At 41.1% G+C, this 21,874-nt stretch overlaps 1 protein-coding gene across 3 annotated transcripts in view; it reads left to right on the top strand.

Annotated features, from left to right (window-relative positions):
- The window catches only part of GPAT3 (glycerol-3-phosphate acyltransferase 3), a 63,901-nt gene that overhangs the window by 16,380 nt on the left and 25,647 nt on the right, over positions 1-21,874 (top strand). For all 3 annotated transcript variants that reach the window (XM_043906289.1, XM_043906292.1, XM_043906288.1), the window contains exon 4: positions 20,428-20,698. In XM_043906289.1, the coding sequence (XP_043762224.1) occupies positions 20,428-20,698 (271 nt within the window). The remainder of the gene's footprint in view (positions 1-20,427; positions 20,699-21,874) is intronic.

Below are 21,874 nucleotides of genomic sequence, written 5' to 3'. Positions count from 1 at the left end.
AAGAGAGAGGTGAGTGGAGGGAATCTTCCTTTAAAGTTCACCTCATCATCTGATGAAAATAGACTTCCTCTTTTAGAGGAATCTTTACTGTTTCACCTCTGAACGCAGATGACTATGCATGTAATTCTGGCCAACAGTGAGTAAGCGGGATGGAGTGGTTCTGGCAGGAAAGAGAAGACAGGACGTCAGAGAAGACTAATGGTCTTAACTGCATGGTGAGGGATGGGTGGAAAAAGAGCAATTTGAGCCGTAAGTCACAGAGAGGAAGGCTCCTAGCCTAAGAAACCAGTTTTTCCAGTATGTTTTAGCCCATAAAACATACTCTATTATTTTTCAAGATTGTGTTCCTTTTCATATAGCTGTAACAAAGTGGATGACTTGCCCTGTGTCCTCTCCCTGTTTTCCATGAAATTAGGTTTCTTTTAAATTTATTTTTTAAAAATTCATTTATTTTTTAAATGAAGGATAATTGCTTTACAGAATTTTCTTGTTTTCTGTCAAACATCAATAAGAATCAGCCATTAAAAAAAAAGTACTGAATCTAAGCAGATTTTTAATCTAATGACAACCCACTCCAGTTTCCTTGCCTGGGAAATCCCATGGATAAAGGAGCCTATCAGGCTGCAGTCCGTGGAATCACAGAGTTGGACTGTTTTCTGGGTGGCTCAGTGGTAAAGAATCTGCCAATGCAGGAGACACAGGTTTGACACAGGGGATCTTCCCTGGGTTGGAATGATCCCCTGGTGAAGGAAGTGGCAACCCATTCCAGTATTCTTGCCTGGGAAATCCCATGGACAGAAGTACCTGGAAGGCTATAGTCCATGGGGTTGCAAAATAGTCAGAAAGAACTTAGTGACTAAACAACAACAAATCCTCAGCTGTTGGAAGTCTTGTTGGTGATTTCTCTCTCTTCATCCCAATTCCCTCAGTTGTTTTGAAGAGGGTATCTGCATTTCAGAATTATGAGATTTGAAAAAACTGGGTGTAAAGTAGACTCAAGGATTCTTTGAGAGGGAAAACAATGTAGGCTCAGATGATAAGACAGTCAACTCAAGAGCACATCTCCTGTTTATTTAGAGTTCTCTTTACTGCTGGGAGGGGTGGACATCTCACCGGGGACTCATCAAATTTAAAATGCAGCTTGTCATTTTAGAAGCGTTCCTAAAACCAGCCTCCCCACCCACCACACCCCTTCTGGCCACCCTACACCACAGAGAAAACCCTGATCAAAACTCCAAAGCTTTTCCATTCTGTTTCTGCCTTATAGATGAGAACCTGTCAATAATAATGATAATCACCACTCTTTGTTAAAAACTGACTCCGTTGTGCAAACTTTATTTGCATTGTTTATGTCAAGATAATGTCTTGTTAGGGCTTCCCATGTGATTCAGTGGTAAAAAGAACCCACCTTGCAAGGCAGAAGATGTGGGATTGATCCCTGGGTCGGGAAGATCCCCTGGAGAAGGAAATGGCAACCCACTCTAGTATTCTTGCCTGGATAATCCCATGGACAGAAGAGCCTGGTGGGCTACAGTCCATGAGGTCTCAAAAGAGTCAGACACAACTTAGCAACTAAACAACAACATTTTCTTAACCCTCATCTTATGGATGAGAAAACTATAGATGAAGAAGCTCAAGTAACTTGCTTCAGATCACGTCACTAGTCAAAGGCAGCCTGGAAAGGAATCTCAACTTGTCTTTCCTACTCAAAACCCCTTGCCACCACTCCTTACCCTAATCCATGCCTTCCTTACCAGCCTGTCTGGTCAATATCTTCTGATTCTTCCTTTGAAGGTTGAGGTGACTCTTGCACAAATGGAAACTCCTCTGCTGGGTGTTGGTTTTGTCATATCCTAGGAAACTCATAACATTTTAATCTCAAGACATCAACAGAAATTTTAAAGAAATGAATCTGTTCAGACTATTCAAAATTATGATCAAAGCTACTGTACATAAATGCCAAACCCTAAGACTGACATTTTAGTTGAATTAATGGTTCATTTGATGATGAAGTTTTATGGACACTTTCGTGTTATGGAATTTCTTGTTTAATCTGATTAGTTATGTCCAAAGCAATGAATAATGTGTGTCAGTCAAAATATGAGTCAACAGTGTATTGAATGAGATGTTAAAATGTTAGTTGTTAAGATGAAACTATGCCTGTTATTCCAAATGCCTATTGGTTTCTCTGCAGTGTCAGTTGACAACTGATTACAGTGTCCATACTTCTACCCCACTGATGCCTTGAAATAGGTATAAATACATAATTCATCCCATGATTATATATCTGGGGCTAAAATCCTCCCATTTTATAATCAGTATTGGCTATTTTGTAAGTTTCTGAACTACTGAGGGATATAATGGTGGAAATGATGGTAGGTTTTCTCGTCCACGTTTCTCAAGAGGCTACAAGTATATTTCCAGTACTTCTGGCTTAGTACTTTCAGTCTTAATAACTGAGACACTAATAGAAAATTATTCACAATGAAAACAGCAAATTATTTTATTATAGATATAGGAACCATGTAGAAATTAGGAAAATAGAACATTTATTTCAGCAGAACTTTTGTTTCTATCTTAATCCCAAATAACAGGGTCAACAAATGCATCCTGTTGGGTTGGCAGAAAATTCATTTGGGTTTTTCCATACACTGTTACAGAAAAACCCAAATGACCTTTTTGGCCAATCCAGGACCATGTTAATCTTCCTGTGACCCTGGAGACATCACTAAGTGATGATGTCTTTGTCACCACTCAGCCTTCTTTATGGTCCAACTCTCACATCCGTGTATGACTACTTGAAAAACTATAGCTTTGACTATATGGACCTTTGTTGGCAAAATGATGTCTGCTTTTTAATACGCTGTCTAGGTTTGTCATAGCTTTTCTTCCAAGGAGCAAGCATTTTCTAGTTTCGTGGCTAAGGTTACCATCTGCAGTGATTTTGGAGCCCTAGAAAATAAAATCTGTCACTGTTTCCACCTTTTTCCCATCTGGGTAGTAGCTATTTTTTTTCTTCTGCTGGATGACAGGGTGGCACTGGATTGCATTCTGAACGCTGCTGTACCCTTCCTGTACTGTTCTATGTTTAGATCCTGCACCTCCTCAAATAGAACTAACTTACGTGAATGGACCTGCAAACACGTGTTCACATGTTTGAAAGTTCGCAAGTTGAAGGTTATGTAGGGGATTTACTGTACTTTGGAGACAGTGCAAATACAAAGCAAATGACATCTTCAGGTTCTAAGAGAAAAGATTGTTACAGATGGTGATTTCAGATATCCCTTTGTAACCAATGGCACTCTCTTGGTTTAAGCAAAGTGGAAATTGATAATGAATTCCAGAGACCATCCCTTAAAAGGAAGAAAGGGAATTAAAATTGGATAGACAGTGCAGATGTTGGCTATGTGTGATTTATAGCGTGCACCTGCTTGATAGACTATGTAAAGTCCTCCAAGTCTTTGCAGAGGGTTGGTGATGTTGATTTTTTTCCCCAAGTGTGGTAAACTTTCTGTTTATTAAGTTGGTATCTGTGTGTTTCATGCAGACTTGAATCCCCTTCCTTCCTCTTCCTGCTTCTCCCACAGCATTTGCACAGATTTACTTGAATAAATGAATGTCCCCATTTTCAGTGACTCACATGTTCACACAGTGAGTTTTCTTGCCAGTCAGTGGCAATCCACATGACCCTCTGCAACAGTTACCGAGTGTGTGACGCCAGCAGGCATTGTGAAATCCCAGCGCGGCAGTGCTCAGCCTAGCCTCTGATGCCCCTCTCAACGAGCCTGTGCCCACGATCGCTAATCAGTAGGGAAGCTTGTGTCTAAGAGAACCTGTGCAAGAGAAAAACAGGCATTTTGTAATCAACAAAAAGAGCTGACATCCTTTTCTTTTTTTTTTTAAAGGCAGGACATTGCTTAGCCATTTCACCCTCATCATTTTAAAAAAATTATTATTTATTTATGGTTGCGCTGGGTCTTTGTTGCTGTGTGCCTGCTTTCTCTAGTTGTGATGAATGACCCAGGACTATTCTCTAGTTGCGGTACGTGGGCTTCTGATTGCGGTGGGTTCTCTTGTGGAGCACGGGCTCTAGGCACATCAGCTTCAGTAGTTGCGACTCATGGGCTGTAGAACGCAGGCTCATTAGTTGTGGCGCATGGGCTTAATTGCAACATGTGGGATCTTCCCAGATCAGGGATCGAACTTGTGTCCCCTGCATTGGCAGGAGGATTCTTAACCACTGAACCACCAGGGAAGTCCCCATCCTCATTTTCACAGGGCAAGCCATCCATTGTGTCTTTTAGTATAAGCCTGATTTAGTTGTAGTAAAAGATTTAAATGCTGAAGTTGAAATTCTAATACTTTGGACACCTGATGCGAAGAACTGACTCATTGGAAAAGACCCTGATGCTGGGAAAGATTGAAGGCAGGAGGAGAAGGGGACGACAGAGGATGAGATGGTTGGATGGCATCACCGACTCGATGGACCTGAGTTTGAGCAAGTTCCGGAAGTTGGTGAAGGACGGGGAGGCCTGGCATGCTGCAGTCCATGGGGTCAAAAAGAGTCAGACATGAATGAGTGACTGAACTGAACTACTGAACTGATTTAGATTTAGAAGCTTATAAGTGATATTTTGTAAGTTTGAGGAGACATAGTCTTTCCCCCCTTGTCTTTGCAGACAATCAGTTAAAACAACTCCTGCATCATATAATGAGTGGGGTTGGTGGTTCATGGGCTCAAGGAGAATGAAAAGGGGAAATGGAGTTCCGCTGATGTGAAGAATTTTGAGTGATTTTGGGAAAAAAGAGTATCAGGTGGAAGAAATTGTAAGCAAAGGCAGAAGTGTAGGAGAGTCTAAGAGGCATTAGGGGCCTAAGAACTAGGGGCCTAGGCGGGCTGGAGCTAGGATGAGGGAAGATGAGTTGGAGGTGGAAAGAATCGAGAACAGATGTTTCCATCCTGAAGGATCTTGAATGCCAGGCCAGGAGATTATTTAATTAAATTCAGGACAAATCTGGTAACTTTGTGGAAGTGGAGCTAGACAGGAAGAGAGTGGGGGAAGTGGAGAAAGGATGGTGGTAGATGGAAAGCCATTCTGAAAGGTAAAGTGGCTTTGAACCAGAGCTGTGGGGCTGGTGCAGAGGTGGAGGGTCTGGGCAGCCATATATTATAAAATGTAAGCCTTGGGGTAGAAGTCAGGACTAGAGTTGCACGTTTGGGAGTTATTTGCAGAGGGTGGAAATTGAAATGGTGGACTGAGTGAACTCACTTAGTGAAAGACATGTTATTGAAGCTAGAGAGAAAAGAAAAAATGGAAGAGAAGCAGGAAGAGATAAATGAACCAAATGAGGATTCACCAGGGAAAAGAATAAGAGCAGAGAGAGTGGAGATTCAGAGGAGAGGGAGTTCTAACTGTATATTTTCTCTCTGTATTTCTCTGCCCACTGATACTTCTTTTTTTCCTTAGTTTTAATTAACTTATTTGACTGGCTGCGAGGAGTCTTAGTTGCAGTACGCGGATCTTTGATCTTTGTTGCGGCTTGGGGGATGTTTTAGTTGAGGTATGTGGGATCTAGTTCCCTGACCAGGGATCCAACCAGGGCCCCGTGCATTGGGAGGGTGAAGTCTTAGCCTCTAAACTTCTAGGGAAGTCCCGAAACCCTTGAGTCTTAATTTGCATTTCTTTTATAGAGAGTGTGATTTGGTACTTGTTTTATGTTTTTAAGGGCCATTTGTATTTGTTTTTCTGGGAGCTGTCTACTCCCATCTTTGGTCATTTTTCTTTTTTTTGGGCCACTTTTCTATTTCTCCTGATTTCTGTCTCACTTTGGCATCTAGGATCTTCTCCTGCATTAAAGTGGTTAGCTTTTGTCTCAGCAGAGATAAAAGTACTGCCTTCAGTTTGTGATCTGTGTTTTGTCCTTTGCTTATCATGCGTCTTACTTTACGAGTATTTTTCATCTTTATGTAGTCAAACTTATCAGTATTTGCTTTTTGTAGCATCTGAATTTTGAGTTTTTTATTAGAAAGATTTTTCCCTCTGCCAAGTCCTAAGGGAATTTCCTAATGTTTTCTTTGATTACTTTTATGGCTTTAAAAAAATTTAAATCTTTGATTCATTTATTCTGGTCTGTTTGTCCAGATGACTATCCAGATGTTGCCAACTCCCTATTAAAAAGCCCATCTCTACCCAACTGATTTTCGATGCATCCTTCATAGTTTCCTGTGTTCTAGTATATGTTTGGATCTATTTCTGAACTTTCTGTTCTCTAACATTTACTTCTTTTCTCTTGCACGGGTATGTTGCTTTAATTATTGACATTTTAACAGATTATTTTAATATCTGGTAGGGATTGCTGTTTGGTCACTTTTCCTTACAGAAAACTGTCTTGATAATTCTTGCTTTTGACCCATATGATCTTGAGATTTAGCTTGTCTGTAATCAAGAGGAAATACAACATCTGTTTTTATTGGCATCATGTTAAATTTATAAATTTCCTGAGGGTGGTTTGAAGTTATCAGTGTTGAGTCTTCCTCTCCAAGGACATTGCATCTTTCCATTTGTTTAGGTGTTTTTTTTGTGTGTGTGTCATCCAGAGGTGTTTGAAAGTTTTCCTTACATAGTGTACATTTCCTCTTAAGTTTATAATTCTAGCTGATATTATAAATGGAGCATCTTCTTCCATCATATCTTCTAACTGGTTGTTGTTTGTATATTGGAAAGCTTTTGATTTTAGTAAGGCAGAAGGATATAATCAAGTCAGAATTCTCCTACTGTATGTAGATTTTCATATTTCCTTGTTTATTTTTTCAGGTATGCAGTTATTTTATTGTCAAGTAGTGATAGTTTTGCCACCTATTATTCAACTTTAGTTTGTATTTTATTTCTTTTCCAGTTTATTTTCTTTCTTTCTTTCTTTTTTTTTGACTGCATCACACGGCATGTTGGATCTTAGTTCCCTGACTGGGGATCATACCCATGCCCCCGGCAGTGGGAGTGTGGCGTCTTAACCACTGGACTGCCAGCAAACTCCCTCTTTGCCAGTTTACACGTCATTTCTTTCCCTGGTCTAATTGTTCTGGCAGCTGCTCCAGTACAATGTTGACTAGCAGTGTTAGTTGTCATTCCTCCTGGGGACACGCCTCCAGTGTCTTCCCAGTGAGCATCAGGTTGGGCTTGACCTAGTTTTCCACCTTATGGTAAATACTTCTTGATGCTTGTTTTGTAAGTCAAGAACAAATGTTGAAGTTTTAATGTTTTTTCAGCATGTTTGGTGATGAATATACATTTCCCCCACTTAGGCATATTTTGGTAAATTACATTAATAGCATAATATTTGAGTCATCTTTGAGTTTATGGGCTAAACATTGCTTGACCATGCTATGGTGCTAGAAACTGTCTGCCAAAACTGGAGTTAGGACTTTTTTGCAATTGATCGTTATACCTGAGGTTAATGTATTACCTACCAGCTTACTTGTTTCCCCTCCTTCCCTTCTTTCCCCTTGTCTCCCTTTCTTCTCAGATTTAAAGGTTTGGTAGAATTCCTTGTAAAAACAGTTTGGGTCAGGGACTGATAAGGTTTCTTTACTCCCACATTGTTTCATTTGTGCAAATGGCTCTCTTTAGAGCATTCATCTCTTGGTGTCAGAATTAGTACTTTTTTTTTTTTAAGTTAGAAAGCCAAACTTTTGCTCAGCTTTTTATTAATTTGGCAGGACTTTGTGCAAAGCTGTTTCTTATTCCTTTTATACTTTCTGTTTATATTATTTCTTTTTTCTCTCTTTTTTGGTTGTGTTGGGTTTTCATTGCTGCGTGTCAGTTCAGTTCAGTTCAGTCGCTCAGTCGTGTCCGACTCTTTGCGACCCCATGAATCGCAGCACACCAGGCCTCCCTGTCCATCACCAACTCCCGAAGTCCACCCAAACCCATGTCCATCGAGTCCGTGATGCCATTCAACCATCTCATCCTCTGTCATCCCCTTCTCCTCCTGCCCTCAATCTTTCCCACCATCAGGGTCTTTTCAAATGAGTCAGCTCTTCGCATCAGGTGGCCAAAGTATTGGCGTTTCAGCTTCAGCATCAGTCCTTCCAATGAACACCCAGGACTGATCTCCTTTAGGATGGACTGGTTGGATCTCCTTGCAGTCCAAGGGACTCTCAAGAGTCTTCTCCAGCACCACAGTTCAAAAGCATCAATTCTTCAGCGCTCAGCTTTCTTTATAGTCCAACTCTCACATCCATACATGACTACTGGAAAAACCATAGTCTTGACTAGATGGACCTTTGTTGGCAAAGTAGTGTCTCTGCTTTTTAATATGCTGTCTAGGTTGGCCATAACTTTCAATCCAAGGAGTAAGTGTCTTTTCATTTCATGGCTGCAATCACCATCTGCAGTGATTTTGAAGCCCAGAAAATTAAAGTCAACCACTGTTTCCACTGTTTTCCCATCTATTTGCCATGAAGTGATGGGACCAGATGCCATGATCTTAGTTTTCTGAATGTTGAGCTTTAAGCCAACTTTTTCACTCTCCTCTTTCACTTTCATCAAGAGGCTCTTTAGTTCTTCTTGACTTTCTGCCGTAAGGGTGGTGTCATCTGCATATCTGAGGTTATCGATATTTCTCCCAGCAATCTTGATTCCAGCTTGTGCTTCCTCCAGCCCAGCGTTTCTCATGATGTACTCTGCATATGAGTTAAATAAGCAGGGTGACAATATACAGCCTTGATGTACTCCTTTTCCTATTTGGAACCAGTCTGTTGTTCCATGTCCGGTTCTAACAGTTACTTCCTGACGTGCATACAGGTTTCTCAAGAGGCAGGTCAGGTGGTCTGGTATGTCCATCTCTTTCAGAATTTTCCACAGTTTATTGTGATCCACACAGTCGAAGGCTTTGGCATAGTCAATAAAGCAGAAATAGATGTTTTTCTGGAACTCTCCTGCTTTCTCGATGATTCTGTGGATGTTGGCAATTTGATCTCTGGTTCCTCTGCCTTTTCTAAAACCAGCTTGGACACCTGGAAGTTCGCGGTTCACGTATTGCTGCAGCCTGGCTTGGGGAGTTTTGCGCATCGCTTTGCTGGCTGTGAGATGAGGGCAGTTGTGCGGTAGTTTGAGCGTGTAGGCTTTCTCTGTAGCATCACACAGGGGCTGCCGTAGTTGTGGTACCAGCCTTCTTGTTTCGATGTGTAGGCTTCTCCAGTTTCTAATTTCATCTTTGTAAATTCTTATTTCATACTTATGTGACTTTCTCCCCTGTCCTGATTTCTCTTGCTTGGATTAACTGATGGATATATAGGTGTTTAAAGTAAACTTTACCCTTTTCATGTAAAAAAGAAAAAAAAGTTGAATGTAACTCTTAAATGTGCCAACTGGGGAAAGGTTACCAGAGGAACCTAATTTCATAACTCTAATGCTTTTTAAAAAACTAGGCCATCATGATAGAGTAGCACTTAGGAAACCAGAAGAAGTGCGAAGTCAGCATTTATTTTTAGCACATGTCATGTATACGATAATGATCACTTCATGATTATTCTGACTTTGTCCAACCCCATTTTTTTGGCCGCGCAGCTTGAAGGATCTGTGTGGAATCTTAGATCCCCCACCAAGGATTGAACCCAGGTGCTTGGCTGTGAAAGTGCCAAGTCCTAACCACTGGACCACCAGGAAATTCCTTTTCTTTTTATGGTTCTATTTTATGGTACACATGAATCTAGTTCTAAAGCAGGGACACTTGTGAAACTTCTAGGTAGTGATTTTGTTTTTAGTTTGCATTGTTTTCACATATTTGCTTTTTATCTTTACCAATTTCTCCATTTCCAAGAAGACAGAAACTTCAGACCTTAAAACAACACCCAAATGACTGAGCAAATGGCAACTCCTCTTACAAGTACATTGCTAGTTTGACCATCAGCTAAAATGTCAATAATAGGTGAAAATAAGAGAAAGATGTTAATGTGTATGACATCTCAGTGTTCTAATACTTATTGGTAATAATATGGTTCTCTCAATCCTAAGTAGTTCTTCTAAACCATTTTAGGGGGCTTCCTGGTGGCTCAGCGGCAAAAATTCTGCCTGTAATGCAGGAGATGTGGGTTCGATCTCTGGGTCGGGAAGACCCCCTGGGGGAGGACACGGCAACCTACTCCAGTTTTCTTGCCAGGAAAATCCCATAGACAGAGGAGCCTGGCAGGCTACAGTCTATGGGATCGCAGAATCGGACATGGCTGAAGCGACTGGGCATGCACAACCCTTTTAGGTTGTAGAGTGAGTGTGTTAACATAGATCTGTCGCTTGTAGCAACAAAATAATAATGTGATTCAGAGGTGGGGGCCATTCCAGATTTTGTGGGGGCCTGATGCTTAGACAGTTTGGAGACTGTCTTTAAGAAAATAATACTCAAAATTAGATGTGGGAGCTTGGAAAGGTCTGTGCAGGTGAGGAAACTGAGGCTTAACCTCGTTAACGGCACGGTCCGTCTGTCTTTGGCTCAGAGACCTTGAATTCAATGTGCAATCATGGCTGAGGATGTAGCAGGTTATTTATTGGGACCAAAAGAGATAGAGGCTGTTTTCTACAAAACTTGGCAGGGTGACTCTACAGGTTACTATAATTGTTAATATAACAGACGTAGACAATTTTAGGATACACCTTAGCGACAGCAGTAAACATCAGGGATGACTATCCTTTCTAAACCTTGACTGATCTGCAAGATACATGGGGCAGCTGCCTCTGCCTCAGACAGGGCTTGAAGAGGAAAGATACAGGCAGGACATCTGTGTGCTGAGTCATAAACTGGACAGAACAGCCTCCTCAGAGAGAACTTGAGTCTGGCTGAACTACAAACCAAGGGAGTATTAAACAGACCACTGCCCGGGGGCTGTTCTCTGTTGGGCTTGTAGTGGGAAGACCCAAACAGATGTGCTCCAGTCTGTAAAGGTTCCTGCCCCTGTTACAAAAAAGCAACAACAAAACAGTGACTTGAGTTCTGGCTTCCTGGGAAAGATGATTGAGCCTAGGTCAGTTAGTGACAAGTGCGTGTCCAGATTAATGGCAGATGGAGGCCACTTACAGATTTTCCCGTATCGATGTTCCATTTCTTCCTTCAGAGGTAGGAGAGATATTAGGAAGAACTGCTACTGGAGTAGGTCTTCTGTTTAGCAAGGAAAAACTAGGCTGATGTGGAGTTAATGGGGGAAGATCTTAATTAATATCTTTGAGGTTTGTGAAAGATCAAGTGTTGGACAGAGTAACATGGAATTTGGAAACTTAGGATATGAGGGAACATTTGGTTTCATAGTCACAGGCTTGGTTTTTAAATCCTGGTTCTATTCCTCTTTCTCCCCATGGCCCTGGGCAAGTTAATCACTCTGAGTCTTAATTTCCTCATCTGCAAAATGGGGATAATAGACAGTACCTCCCAGGATTATGGGGATTCTGTCAGTGTGTGTGTCAAGGGTTTAGCACACAGTCTGGCATCAGGAAGCACTCAATAAACGTCAGCTGTCTTTTAGTTCAGCAAAGAAGACAGAAATATCCATGGGAAGTATAGGTGTGATTGGCTAGAGCCTCTAATTGAGAGGCTAAAAGCTGAAAGCTGTGGAGACTTTTCTTTTTTTGGCCACACCATGTACCATACAGCATGTGGGATCTTAATTCCTTGACCAGGGATCGAACCCGTGTCCCCTGAGTTGGGAGCATGGAGTCTTAACTGCTGGACCACCAGAGAAGTCCCTGTGAAGACTTTAAAAAAAAAAATGCTGAGGCATAATTAGCATACATTAAACTGTACAAATATCAGCTGTTCAACAAGGTGAATTTTTACATGTTTGTAGACCAATGTGCCTACCCCCCAGATTCAACTAAAGATCGTATTCATCATCTCAGGGTTCTCGCAGGCCTCCCTCTAGGAGACATCACTCATCCCTCAGTCCCTGCTGTAACCTCTCATGATTTCTGTCGTCATCATTTAGTTTTTCCCATTTATTGAAATTCACAAAAATGGAATCATACAGTTTGGGCTCTTTTGTATCAGTTTTTTCACCCAGCATAATGTTTATGCAATTTCTCCTTGTTGTGGCATGAATCAGTGGGTTTTTATTAATTGCTGTGGACTGTTTCTTTATATGGGGCTTCCCACGTGGCACTCGTGGTAAAGAACCCACTTGCCAATGCAGGCGACTTAAGGGATGCTGGCTCCATCCCTGAGTCAGGAAGATCCCCTGGAGGAGGGCACAGCAACCCACTCCAGTATTCTTGCCTGGAGAATCCCATGGACACAGGAGCCTGGCAGGCTGCAGTCCATAGGTTCACAAAGAGTCGGACATGACTGAAGTGACTTTGCACGCTCACATTTCTTTACATACAAATACATATTAATTTGCTTACCTATGATTGTGTTGATTGACGTTTGAGTATTTTACAGTTTTTAGCCATTAGGAATAAAGCTGCTATGACCATTGCTGTGAACCTATTTACTTGTTTTTCTTGTACACGCCTTGTAGCAGGATTGCCGGGTCACAGGGTAAGCAAGTGTGTTTTAACTGTTGAAAACTGCTAAGTGGTATTTCAAGATGGTTGTGCGCTCTCTGAGCTGGGTCTGAGTTCCATAACCTCTTCAGTGCTTGATATTTTGAGCTTTTTTAATTATAGCCATTGTGGAGGGTAAGTAGTAGTACATACCTCATTTTGGTTTTTTTAAAAACAGCATTTTATTAAAAACAGCATTTTAAGTACTTTTCTCTCACTATGTAAAATGATGTGTGTGCTCAATTGCTCAGTTGTGTCTGACTCTGTGACGCCATGGGCTGTAGCCTGCCAGGATCCACGGGGTTCTCTAAGCAAGAATATTGGAGTGGATTGCCATTTCCGCTTCTAGGGGATCTTCTCTACCCAGAGATCAAACCTGTGTTGTCAGGCAGATTCTTTACCACTGAGCCACCTGGGAAGCCCATGTAAAATGATACATATGCTTAATTGAAAAAGTAGACATGGCAGATGTATAAATAAGAAAATCTAAAAAATCACCCACATGAAATCCTGTTACTCAGAAAAGACCTAGTATTTTGATGTCTTTCCTTGTAATTTTTCCTCTATTCCTGTTTATTTTTAAAAGTGTAGTTATTTTGTTTGGTTTTTTGGCCTCACCATATGGCAGGGTCCTAGTTCCCTGACCAGGGATCAAACGTGTGCCCGCTTTGTTGGAAGCGTGGAGTCTTAACCACTGGACCGCCAACGAAGTCCCCATGATTAGTTTATTAGATTTGGGATTGGACCCTGGTGTCTGTATTTTTCTGGAGGAGGGTATGGCAGCCCACTCCAGTACTCTTGCCTGGAGAATCCCATGGACAGAGGAGCCTGGTGGGCTACAGTCCATAGGTCACAGGGAGCTGGACATGACTGAAGTGACTGAGCACACACTCACGTCTGTATTTTTATAGATACCAGAGATAGTCTAATGTGCAGCCAAGCTTGAGAACTACTGAGTTAGTCCAATTTTTTTTTCCGTGGCCTTTCTGTGTATTTTAGTTCCTGGCCTGGCACTCTCTCTGTAATGACTGAATGAACAAATGAATGAGTGCTTTTGATTTAGATGAGGAAATAGATTCCCAGCTAAATTGACTTTTCAAATGAGTTTTTAGATACATTAAAAAAATATATATCTAGTATTCATTTTTAAAAAGTAAAGAGAATAGTATAATTAATCCCATTATACCCATCACCCAAATTCAACAAGGATTTGTTTCATCTATCCTTTTTTGTTCAGTTTTTCCTTTGTGGAAGTTTTTTCTTTTCATTAAAAGTTTAATGAGAAGTGCAGTATGTGAGCAATGTAGAAAATCAGAGAATACAGATAAACAATCAAAAACACCATATTCTCACCTTAAGTATTTTATCTTTTTTTGTAGAAGTATTTTAAAACTAATCTAGATACTATGTCATTTTACCTCTAAGTACCTTAGTATGCATGCACCTCAAAAACTTGACTTTTAAAAAACATAATCCAGGTACCATTATTATACTTAACTAAGTTGATAACAGTAAACTGGATTTTAAAAGGTACTTAAGAAGGAAAGCAGTTGTCATCAGAAACACAAAGAATTTGCTGTGAAAAAGCACAGTCAAATCGCCTAAATTATGTACTGGAAATTGTATTTTGACTAATGGCCCAGGAAATTTTTTGCACATGGTATGCCTCAAGCTTAGCCTTGTCATATTACAGGTAAGTTACTTTGAAAAACGGTGACAAAAAGTGGACTAGAAACCTGTGCAGTTGTGTGACTTCATAGTTGGTGAACTGGTTAGCGTGTTAATTAATATCTGTGATGATGAATGAACTGGAGAAGCATGAGGACAGAGCTCAGTGGTCTTCGGGAACCCTTGGCCTTGGCCTGCTAGCATTGCATCAGGAGCTTGAACTGCGCCTAAGTGACTAAACCTGGGTCTTATCTCTCTGGAGCCTGGCACTGAATAGTTCTGCTCTTTAATCCCAGCAGCTCCGACCCACCCCACTCCCCAAACCCAACAGCATGCAGTTAATTTTTACAGCTACTTTACCTTGGTCTCTTTAATCAAGCAGATTGCATTTATGGATCAGAAAGGATATTGGGGCAGGGGAGGGAAGAATATAGGGCTGGCTTCCTTGCCGAGACCAGAGCCCTTCAGAGGAGCTCCTCATAGCAGAAAAACAACCTTGTTACCAGGATTTGGTACTGAGACAGACAGACTCCTTCCTGCCCAATTGCTTAATAATTGGGTAGAGGGGATATAGAATAAAGGGCTTCCCCAGTAGCTCAGTGGTAAAAACCTGCCTGCAATTCAGGAGATGTGGGTTTGCTACCTGGGTCAGGAAGATCCCCTGGAGAAGGGAGTGGCAACTCACTCCAGTATTGTTGCCAGGAAAATCCCATAGATAGAGGAGCCTGGTGGGCTGTAGACTTGCAAAGAGTCAGACATGGCTGAACGACTGAATACACACGCACACACACACACACATACACAGTAAACTTTTTTTAAAGGGAAGTAGTATTTACTTAATCCTGTAATAGATAAATCATGAAAACAGAGGATTAACAGATACTGTCTCCTCCGATTCCTTTTTACCCATAGTTGTGAAAACACTTAACATAAGATCTACCTTATTTACAAAATTTAAAGTGTACGATACAGTATTGTTAACGATAGGCCATACTGTACAGCAGGTCTCAAGTATGATTTTTTTTAAAAAAATTGAAGCATACTATACACAGACAAGGGTGCAGAATTCTAACTGTACAGCTTGATGTATTTCTCAGAGTAAATGTATCCATGAACCTTTCATCTAGATCAAGAAACGGAACATTACCTCTGCCCCAGAAAGTCCTCCTGTTGCCCTCTCTAAGTCCCTACAGGATGAGGAATTTTTTGTTTTTATTAATTCCAAACTAGATTTAATTTTTAAATTTCCTGTGGAAATAGTGCTAAAGGAAATTTCTATTTCATGGTTCAGTTCAGTTCAATCACTCAGTTGTGTCCATCTCTTTGTGACCCCATGGACTGCAGCACGTCAGGCTTCCCTGTCCATCACCAACTCCCGGAGCTTGCTCAAACTCATGTCCATTGAGTCTGTGATGCCATCCAACCATCTCATCCTCTGTCGTCCCCTTCTCCTCCTGCCTTCAGTCTTTCCCAGCATCAGAGCCTTTTTCAATGAGTCAGCTCTTCGTATCAGGTGGCCAAAGTATTGGAGGCCAAAGTACTCCAAGTGCCAGTTTCATGGTACTGGTACTGCATGATCTGTGATCACGTATATTTTGAGTTAAGTATACTTTGCTTGTGTAGGATTCCAGCTCGAACAGACTAATTCACACAAAGTTTCCATGAGAGAGTGTTTTAAACTCCGAGCTTCTGACGTTTGGAATACAGCTCATTGGTAGGTTAAGGATCAGTTTCTGTACATAAGCAGTTTATATGCACTTCTGGTGTGTAGTGGACCCTGATTTTCTGTAGTAATTGCTGACCCAGAAAACATACTTCACAGCTGCAAGATGGAAAAACGAGCATGACTTATATAAATGGGCAGTTATTCCAAGCGTTCACTCAGCTAATTTAGAGTTAATTATATTTGAGATGGTTTTAACTTAAGCCTCCATTTTTTTTAACAGGCCTTTCATAGCTGGTATTATCTATGTACCAATGACTTGCTAAAGGCAGGGGGCAAAGGAAGCTTGTGCAATTCATCTCTTGCATTAGATGGAGATAGTTGTTCTAATTTTATCTTCATCCCAAGCATGAACCTTGTCGGGTTGGCTGAAGCATTTAGTGTAAGGACAAAGTTCAAATGTTTGTGGCTTTCCTTTTTTAAAGTTAACTTGTGAAACAAAAGGAAATAGCTCCTAGAATCAGGGTTTTACCGATTTAAGAATTGTGGGTCACTCTGAAGGATCAGAATTAATTTATTAACAATAGCGAGGTTTCCTTAATGACAATAAAAACCCAGTATTGAAACATCTGTGCTAGTTTGATACGTATTTATATTGCCCTGCCAACCCCTGAAACTACTACTCTGATTTGATGTTTATTATTTTTATGCATATTTTCATACTTCCCCTGTACATGTGAAGTGAAGTGAAGTGAAGTGAAAGTCGCTCAGTCGTGTCTGACTCTTTGTGACCCCAAGGAATTCTCCAGGCCAGAATACTGGAGTGAGTAGCCATTCCCTTCTCCAGGGGATCTTCCCAACCCAGGGATCATACCCAGGTCTCCCACATTGCAGGCGGATTCTTTACCAACTTAGACACCAGGGAAGCCCCCCCATACATGTATGTATTCTTAAATAATATAGTATCTATTGTTTTTCATTAGTCAGTTCAGTTCAATTCAGTCACTCAGTCGTGTCTGACTCTTTGCGACCCCATGAACTGCAGCATGCCAGGCCTCCCTGTCCGTCACCAACTCCCAGAGTTTACCCAAACTCATGTCCACTGAGTTGGTGATGCCATCCAACCATCTCATCCTCTGTCATCCCCTTTTCCTCCTGTCTTCAATCTTTCCCAACATCAGGGTCTTTTCAAATGAGTCAGCTCTTCGCATCAGGTGGCCAAAATATTGGAGTTTCAGCTTTAACATCAGTCCTTCCAATGAACACCCAGGACTGATTTCCTTTAGGATGGACTGGTTGGATCTCCTTGCAGTCCAAGGGATTCTCAAGAGTCTTCTCCAACACCACAGTTCAAAAGCATCAATTCTTCGGCGCTCAGCTTTCTTTATAGTCCAACTCTCACATCCATACATGACTACTGGAAAAACCATAACCTTGACTAGATGAAACTTTGTTGACAAAGTAATGTCTCTGCTTTTTAATATGCTGTCTAGGTTGGTCATAACTTTCAATCCAAGGAGTGTCTTTTAATTTCATGGCTGCAGTCACCATCTGCAGTGATTTTGGAGCCCAAAAAAAGACAGTCAGCCACTATTTCCACTGTTTCCCCATCTATTTGCCGTGGAGTGATGAGACCGGATGCCATGATCATAGTTTTCTGAATGTTGAGCTTTAAGCCAACTCTTTCACTCTCTTTCACTTTCATCAAGAGGCTCTTTAGTTCTAAAGAGGAACTTTAGTTCTTCTTCATTGTTTTGCATTAAGCAAACTCTAAAAATATCACCTTTCACTTATTCCACTGAATTATCTGTTTCTTCTGATGTTTGCAAATTATCTAAGTCTGTAAATGTTTAGTTAATTTTAAAAATTACTTATTTGCTTATTTCATTTTGGCTGTGCTGGCTCTTCGTTGCTGCGCAGTCTTTTCCCTGGTTGCAGGAGTGGGGGCTACACTCCAGATGCAGTGTGTGGGCTTCTCCTGTGGAATACAGCCTCTAGGGCACGCAGGCTTTAGTGGTTTGCACGTGGGTTCGGTAGTTGCAGCTCCAGGGCTCTAGAGCACAGGCTGAATAGTTGTGTAACAAGGACTTAGTTGCTCCTTGTCAGTGAGATCTTCCTGGCCCAGGTATCAAACCTGTGTCTCCTGCGTTGGAAGGCGAATTCTTTACCACTACCACCTGGGAAGTCCTCTGAAAAAGCTTATTTTTAGAAGGGCTGGTGGCTCAGATAGTCAAGAATCCACCTGCAGTGTGGAGACCTGGGTTCGATCCCTGGATCTGGAAGATCCCCTGGAGAAGGAAAAAGCAACCTGCTCCAGCATTCTTGCCTGGAGAATCCCCGTGGACAGAGGAGCCTGGTGGGCTACAGTCCGTGGGGTCGCAAAGAGTCAGAAATGACTGAGCGACTAGGCACACACACATTCCTGACTCCAGTGTGTTTCATCCAGCGATTTCCCAAGTAACTGTTCATCTCTCCCCTCTAGACTTAAAAAACAAACAAACTGTACATTGGTAAATAATGAAACTCTTGTACTGCTAAATATTGGCCACATTGGATAGAGTCACCTGCCCTGAGTGGTACTGCAGTACCTATGGAACGCGAGGGTAATTCAGTAGAACGCTGGTTCATTCTCTGATACTGATTAAACCCTTTGCAGAGATGAAGTAAGATTAAAGTACTTGGACTGCGCAACTGAAGAAGATAATCTAATGATCATTCAAGAACTTACTTTAGTGCTCTCATTCTTAAGGTGGTTAGGTGTTAGCTTTGCTTTGGGCAAAAATGAAAGAAAAACCACCCCAAATCCCAAAAGTAAAATCAGAAAACTTGAGTAAGTTTTAGTAAGTGTAAAGATTCCAAACACTTTCCCAACCGCTCTCCATCACCATTTTATAAAGAAGGACACCAAGTTACGTGACTTACCAGTTACACCTGGACATAGAGCTGCCTGGTGGTTGTCCTAATAGAACCTGACTTTGAACTTCACATCCTCTTTATTTTCTACTCCATTATGCTGCAGTTCTTTAAAAAAAAAAAAAAAGAAAATGGGTATATTATAGCTTGTTCTTTAGATGTACATCCAAGTTCTCCAGCAGGTAGATAACATAGCTCCCTCCACTGTCCTCACTGATTTCCTAGGAAATGGAAAAGTGAGGAAATCAAAGGCAATCTTCTTTCAGGGAATTTAACATCTTAATTCTTGACTTTTCTAATTAAAGTTGGACGTAAATTTGTTTGTGATATGCCCCATAGGGACAGATGGATAGCCATGTCACTGTGTATGCAGCTACTTTTATTCTTTGAAGATCTTCTCATTTATTATTTTTATTATGTGGTTAGAACTGGGTGGTATTAATCGTTTTTCAATTTAACAAACTTATGCTACTTTGAAAAGTCTTTGAATTATTTTCTTTAAATACTATAAAGTACAATAAACAGTATAAAGTACAATAAACAGTATAAAGAGGAAAACCTAACGGCTGAGAGTAACCTCTTAATTTTTTTCTTCTTGACATTTTTACTGTATATATATTTCATAGAATTGAGTAAACCAGAGTTTTAGATCCTGACTTTTTCACTTAACATTATAGTTTTTTTCTTTTAATGGATGCACTATATTGTGTTGTCTGGATCGATTATAATGGAAAATGCTACAGTAAACACTCTTGCCTGCATTTCTGATTATTTTCTTATGACAGTTTCCTAGAATTGGAATTATAATCATCAGCAAAACTACTTTTAGTCTCTTTATGCCAAACAGATTTTGACAAGATTGCTCCTTAACTGACTGCCTGAAACCAAGCATTCAGAGTTAAACAGCACAAGCGTAGGACAGATTGACATCAGTGCCTCTCTCGCATGATTTACTGAAAATAATACAGTTCCAAACTCGTACAAATTGAGTATGAGAAGACCTGTGTCATTTCCTTCTTTGAATTTTATCATTAAACAAACATGCTGCTGATTTGATCATGTGAAAAGGCCACTGTGTCTGATTCACATTTCTTTGATGACTAAAAGAGGCATTGAATATTTATTAACTATTTATGTTGTTTCTGTGAATTCAGTTCATGAAGTTTGCTAATTTTTTTTTTTCAGGAGCCTATGTTTTTCTTATTAATTTTTACAAATTAAAAACATCAACCTTTTGCTATTTGTGAAAAATAACTTTTGCCATTTTGCTTACTTTCTGGCTTTATAGCTTTTTACTTTTCTGACTTTATAGGGGAAAATATAAACCTTTGTTTCTACACGATCTAGGTCTATACTTGGGGGAGAGTTTGTTTCTGTGAGTTCTTTTGCTGATGATACATAGGGATGAATGCAAGCAAGAGAGTTATTACTGAGGACGAGATTCCTCTGTAATGAATTGAAATCATCGGATAGAAGCCATTTCATGCAGACTCAGTGATTTTACCCCTTTTCTCACTGCAGTTGCTCGTCCTTTATTTCTGAAGTCTGCTTCATGTTACCCATTAGATGTATTTGTCTTCTGCATAAAGTAGTCTCTTTGATCAGTTGTTCTTCTGTCCTATGGCGTTTTCTCATGTCCTGATGCTTTCTTTTAAGGTATTATCCAAAGAGATGAGTCACCCATGGAAAAAGGGCTGTCTGGTCTGCGAGGAAGGGACTTTGAGCTGTCTGACGTGTTTTATTTCTCCAAGAAGGGGTTGGAAGCCATTGTGGAAGACGAAGTGACCCAGAGGTTCTCCTCAGAGGAGCTAGTGTCATGGAATCTCCTCACAAGGACCAATGTAAATTTCCGGTACATCAGTCCGCGGCTCACCATGGTGTGGGTGCTGGGCGTCATTGTGCGCTACTGTGTTCTGCTGCCTCTGAGGTACGTCTCCCCGCCAGTAACTTGATGATGGCACAACTGGAGCAGCTTTCATTTTATGTACTTCAGATTTTTTTTTGAGGTGTACCATTTTAAAGTCTTTATGGAGTTTGTCATGTTATTGCTTCTACTTTATGGGCTTTTTTTTTTTTTTTCTTGCCATGGGGCATGTGGGATATTAGCTTCCTGACCAGGGATTGAACCTGCACACCCTGCATGGGAAGGCGAAGTCTTAACTGCTGGACCACCAGAGAAGTTCCCCCAGCTTTCTTTTTAAATTATGTATGTAGTGATCACATGAGGGTATTAATGGCAGTAATCCCACCCCTTCCCGTTTATTAGTAGAAAACACCATTGAATGTGACCTCCACAAAGACATATTATCTCTTCTCTTGTATCTTCCCCAAATGAAAGTGTGTATTCAGAATCCAGTATATATCCATTTGGATCTATGTTGCTTTCTTAGTCATAGATAATTTGAGGATCGATTTTCATTGTTGTTGAGCCGCAAAGTAGTGTCTGACTCTTTGTGATCCCGTGGACTGTAGCCTGCCAGGCTTCTCTGTCCCTGGGATTTCCCAGGCAAGGTTACCGGAGTAGGTTGTCATTTCCTCTTCCAGGGGATCTTCCCGACCCAGGGATCAGACCCATGTCTCCTGCATTAGCAGGTGGGTTCTTTACCACTGAGCCACCCGGGAAGGCCTGGGGACGGATAGAAAAGGGAAGTTAGAAAAAAGAAGGGAAAGTATGTACAGTTTCATGTCCACCAGAGTGTCATCCAAACTGTGACTGCCTCTCTTCACTGGTCTGTAGCAGTTCATAACTGCACAGGAGAGAAAAAATTCCTGAGAGTGGTTACCACTCAGGAGAGAGATATATGGGAGGGTGAATTTGTTCCACCTCGTTCCATTTTGATCTCTTTCTTTTGTATTAAAGTCCCCCAGTTGGGTCACCTTTGTTCTAAGTGAGGGTGCCTCCTCTTGAGGAGTTAGACTCAAAGCCCAGTTTACTGCAGCCACAGTGTGGAGTGTAAGTAGAAAAAGTGATGAAGCAGGACAAGCCGGGCGGCGGGAGGAAGTGGCTGAGGTCTCTTTAGAATGATGGTGGCAGGTGGAAACGTGGCTGCCAGGCATGACATGGTCGTTGATGGTCTTGCTTCATTCCCCTGGATGTGGCCTT

The sequence above is a fragment of the Cervus elaphus genome, chromosome 6 (genome assembly GCF_910594005.1).
Source record: "Cervus elaphus chromosome 6, mCerEla1.1, whole genome shotgun sequence".
In the NCBI taxonomy this organism is placed as follows: Eukaryota; Metazoa; Chordata; class Mammalia; order Artiodactyla; family Cervidae; genus Cervus; species Cervus elaphus.
Note: the sequence above shows the minus strand (reverse complement) of the source record. Positions and strands in the feature narration are given on the sequence as shown.